The sequence below is a fragment of the Epinephelus moara genome, chromosome 11, assembly GCF_006386435.1.
Source record: "Epinephelus moara isolate mb chromosome 11, YSFRI_EMoa_1.0, whole genome shotgun sequence".
In the NCBI taxonomy this organism is placed as follows: Eukaryota; Metazoa; Chordata; class Actinopteri; order Perciformes; family Serranidae; genus Epinephelus; species Epinephelus moara.
In genome coordinates, this window is record NC_065516.1 from 4115601 (window position 1) to 4120262 (window position 4662).

The window sequence follows — 4662 nt, forward strand, 5'->3', positions numbered from 1 at the left end:
TTAAAAAATTCACAATACTTTTTTAAACATTGTTTGAAGCTAAATGTGGCAAAATGTTGATGTTATTTTCAGCGTGAGACACTTTACAAACGGCACCCCATATTATCCTACCTCATTTGCTCTCAGTGTCGAGTACTGCCATTGATGTGTTTATATTGGAGTTAGTTGAAAGCTAGAGATGCCAAAGGACGCCTTGGGTGTGATATCACACGCTGAGGGGCATGATAAAAATTGTTGGATTTTGTCGGAGCACACAGGAATATGAAACCTGATCTTTATACAGTTCAGCCCAAACTCATAGCCTCACCAGAGAAACACTCCGTTACAGCAAGGATGTTTTTATTCAGTGATTAGTCTTATACTTCATCTGGATGACAACTCCAAACTCAGTCAGCAGCGTCTCCACAAGCTCACCTGCATGGTTCAGCTGAGGTCAACTCACCTGAGGATGCATTTCATGCTGGTGCACCTGAAGTCATAGGAGAGTGTGTAAGTGTCATACAGAGTGTTGCCAGATGGTACCATTTGAACATGTTGCCATCTGGTGTAAGAACTGGAGAAAGTCACAGTTCACAGTAACTCGTACAATTAACCTTTAAAACATCCAGCTGACTCTGAGGGGGGCAGGGACACAGTGTTGAGGAACTACAGACTACAAATAAAGTTTTAATATTTGCTGTTGATACCTTGTGATTTTAATGGAATGACAGCTACTCTTAGGAGTTTGAGACCAATTTCTCTACAGAGACATACAGTATAATCCATCCATCAGTATCATGGATCTGATCACCGCAGGAGGAGCCATTTTCTGACGACGTCACAGTCACACATGTTGGAATGTTGCTCAACTCTAATGCAAGTGTAAAAGTCCAGCAAAATAGATATAAAACTATCAGAACATTAAAATAACCCCAGTACCAGATGATGTCTGCCAGCAACACGCAACAACACTAGAGCTGCAATAACTAGTTGAGTAATCGATTGGCCAATCGACAGAAGATTAATTGGCAACTATTTTGATCACCGAATAATCATTATAGAATTTTTTTAAAGCAAAAAAGCCAAACATTTGCTGGAGTTAGGTTTCTCAAATGTGAGAATTTGATGCTTTTCTGTCATACATGATAATCAGTGCCGTGCACAGACATCAGCCATTTTGCAGGGCAGGTGCTCAAGTGGAAAAAAAAGGGCATCCCTTCCCCATTTTTTTTTTCTTTTTTTTTTTTGTGCATGCGATGTGCTGGTTAAAAAAAAGGAGGTTTCATCTGCCAGCATCAACGGGGTTCTTTAGGCCCAAGCACACACAGTACATTTGTACACAGTAATGAGCAGCGAAAATGTCTAGCTTACAGCTGCCACACATATACTTTCACTGTCGACATTTATCATTTATTTATAACAGGCAACAACAAAGAAAACAATGCCACATTGTGCAAACTTTAGTTGTCTGTGTAATAAATAATCATCACAGTGAAAATACATAAAATCCTATTCTCTGACTAAATAAAATTTTACACCAACCAATTTTCCCTCCAACCTGTGTTCATTTGCAACAAACAGGCTAAGTGCACTCTGTTCTCCTCTCCTCTCTTTATCCTCCACTCCTTTCCTTTTCTCTCATCTTCTTAATTTGTTCTCCTGCTCTCCTCATTCTCGTTCTCCTTTCTTTTCTAAATAGTCACATGCTAATTCTTAGAATAAGCTTTAAATTTTCTTAGAGTCCCAGAAAACAGATGCATGGAGCACAGCGCTCCTTCTCTCCTCCTCTGTGCCCACCTCTGACAAACAGCACGTCATTTTTGTTTAAATTAATTAGCAAATGCATCATCTGAAATTTACATAGGAATCAGTAGATAAATGTGATAAATAGGCTAATATTAATTTACACATTTGGTGAATTTCATTAGGCGTACTTGAATTGTTAGATTTAATAGGTGTTCTTATCTACATATATTTCGTCCCTTTGATGCGGGATTTATAGAACATGATATTATGCTGAAATGCTGAATTTTCTTTGTCACTTGCGCATTAAGCCTGTCGGCAGTATTCTGCCACGCCACCTCCTTGGCATAGCTGATTTCAACTCTCGCTAATTTCACTTGATGGAATGGGTTGGCGCTAGATTGGGAGTTGGCATTTAGTCAAACTTCAAAATTACACCTTAGTCTGGATATTCTTAGCTGCATTGATGGCATACGCCCCTGAACTCCGCAAACAAATAAACAAACAACAACTGTGTTTTTATTCGCAAACAATCAGTGGTGGAATCTATGTTAGTAAATTTACTGAAGGTCTATACGGATGTACAGTTTTGAGGTACCTTCACTTGAATTCACTTGAAATTTTTCTGCTACTTCTACTTCTTCACTACACCTTACATAGAAATATTATACTTTTTTATTGCACCACATTTATGTAATAACTTACATTGCTTTACGAATTCAGATAATTAATACAAAATATACCAACTAATAAATGATGATGTATTAGATGAAACTACCCAGCAAAGTTAGAAAATAAGCTCCATGTTTACCAGCTGCAACTTTAAAGTGATCAACACATGAATGCATCAATAATTGTAATACAATACATGATTCTGCATAATGAGTACTTTACTTTTGGTACTCTACATATATTTTGATTATAATACTTTTTGTACAGAGTATTTGTATTTTAACATTTTTGGACTGGCTTTTCAAATCCACCGGAACTGTTGACGGTGGCTTCTGGTTCCATCGGACCTTAGACAAAGACGGACCAAACAAACTAGCAGCGCTTTTTAAGTTACATACATCGCCTGAAACGAAAGCAGATGAGCTCCATAACTCAGCTCAGATTTCATGGTTGAAGTTACTATCACAAGTCAGGATGAAGTTTCGAGGGAAAATCATAGACATCGCCTGTCTCAACCATTTCACCCGTAAGTCACCAGCTTCTTTTACCGGGAGGTAAACGACAAACTGACACTGCTAACCAGGGTTAGCTTCCACCAACAGTCCGCACGAAAACTCACGATTCTCTGCGATAACATAACAACAACGTAAATCCACCCTTTACTCCTACACAGTAGCGGACCCTGATGTGGGCCGAATGGGCGTTTGCCCAGGGCGGCGTGTGGGGGGGCGGCAGGAGCGGCAAGTGCTGGAATTTGTAATTTACGTGACAACGCCTGAACGCAACACAGGCTCCACTGTGTGTTTAGTGCTGCGCAGTTGTGTGAGCTGCGTGTTAACACACTGGCCATAACAATAACTATGTCAGGTAACAAACTGCGTCGGGGTCGTTTTCGGTCAGATAAATGCAGCCCGAGACGCGCTCTAGTGTGCCCACCTGTGTGTGTGTGTGTGTGTGTGTGTGTGTGTGTGTGTGTGTGTGTGTGTGTGTGTGTGTGTGTGTGTTGGGGCCGAACTCCGCCGTGCGCGATACAGAGAGCAGAGGAGAATTGTAATCGTGACCATGTTAGAGACAGAAATTACATGCCTTCATGTAAATAAGATAAATATCATAAGAATATTTGGTTTGTTTAAGAAAAGGACAAGGAGCACCCGCAAAATTTTGGGAGCACCAACGGTGTAATCGATTGTTTTTATTGCAACAAAAAGTCCACATTATACTGTATACATTACATTGTATTTGTATAGTACCCTTATCATTAACAACTTTTTCAGTTGAAGACATTTTTAGAAAAAACACCACTGAACACCACTGTGAATGAAAGAGAAACCTTAGACGATGATAATACTGATGATGATGATGATGAAAGTCATCACAAGGGGTGGACTTGTGAATGAGACATTCGACTCAGGGGGAAAATAGTCGCACCAGAAGAATTATTTACACTCGCACCAGTGCTCCCAATTATATTTTGAGGTCGCACCGATGAAATTTTGGTCGCACAGTCGAATAAGCGCTGTGTTACTTTCATAAGGACAAAAGTGCTACATCAACAGCTTTCCAGGATTAATCCATTATTTCTTGCGGCGGGGGGGACAGACTAGGTTACCTGTGAAAATGGGGGTGTTTTCAAAACACCCCCGTTGTTGACAGAAAGTTGAACTCGCCCACCCTCACGCTCAGCGTCGCGGACGCAGACCTCCTGTCTGTTTCTGTAAGCTGAAACATCTTAAGTCGTGTGTGTGATTTATCCTTCAGTGATTTATTCACCTTATTTTTCACGGAAACACGGAGGCAAAACAGAACGCAGCCAGCTTCCGTTTTTTTGTGCGACAATTCCGGTCCAGCACTCTTGACCACTGTGTAAATGGGAATCACCTTGTTGTTTACCTTGTTGAGTTACTGTGTAAATGGGAATCACCTTGTTGTTTACCTTGTTGAGTTTAGCTATACATATATATATGACATTTTTCACGTCACTATATCACCGTTTAGACTAATCTGATGTTTGTAAAGTCTATAAACACAATGATTGAACAAACATTACTATTTCTGTGTGCACGTTTTGTAATTAATAACATGGTTATCGTAGATTAGCTGGGCTAACCCTTAGCTGTTAGCCGTTAGCCGTTAGCGGTGTCTGTAATAACTCAATAAATGGTCCGTGAAAAAATATTTTTTTTCCAGCGGATGTCTTAGTTACAACATGATTGAGCTAACTGGAGTAGTTTCATGTCGTATCCGACAACAGGAGGCTTTTAACAGATG

The 4662-nt window shown here is 40.0% G+C and overlaps 1 protein-coding gene across 2 annotated transcripts in view; it reads left to right on the top strand.

The window, feature by feature from the left end:
- The first annotated feature begins 2747 nt into the window (after window positions 1–2747).
- Window positions 2748–4662, top strand: part of hus1 (HUS1 checkpoint clamp component) — a 21649-nt gene continuing 19734 nt past the window's right edge. For both annotated transcript variants that reach the window (XM_050056519.1, XM_050056520.1), the window contains exon 1: window positions 2748–2920. In XM_050056519.1, the coding sequence (XP_049912476.1) occupies window positions 2869–2920 (52 nt within the window). In that variant the 5' untranslated portion in view covers window positions 2748–2868. The remainder of the gene's footprint in view (window positions 2921–4662) is intronic.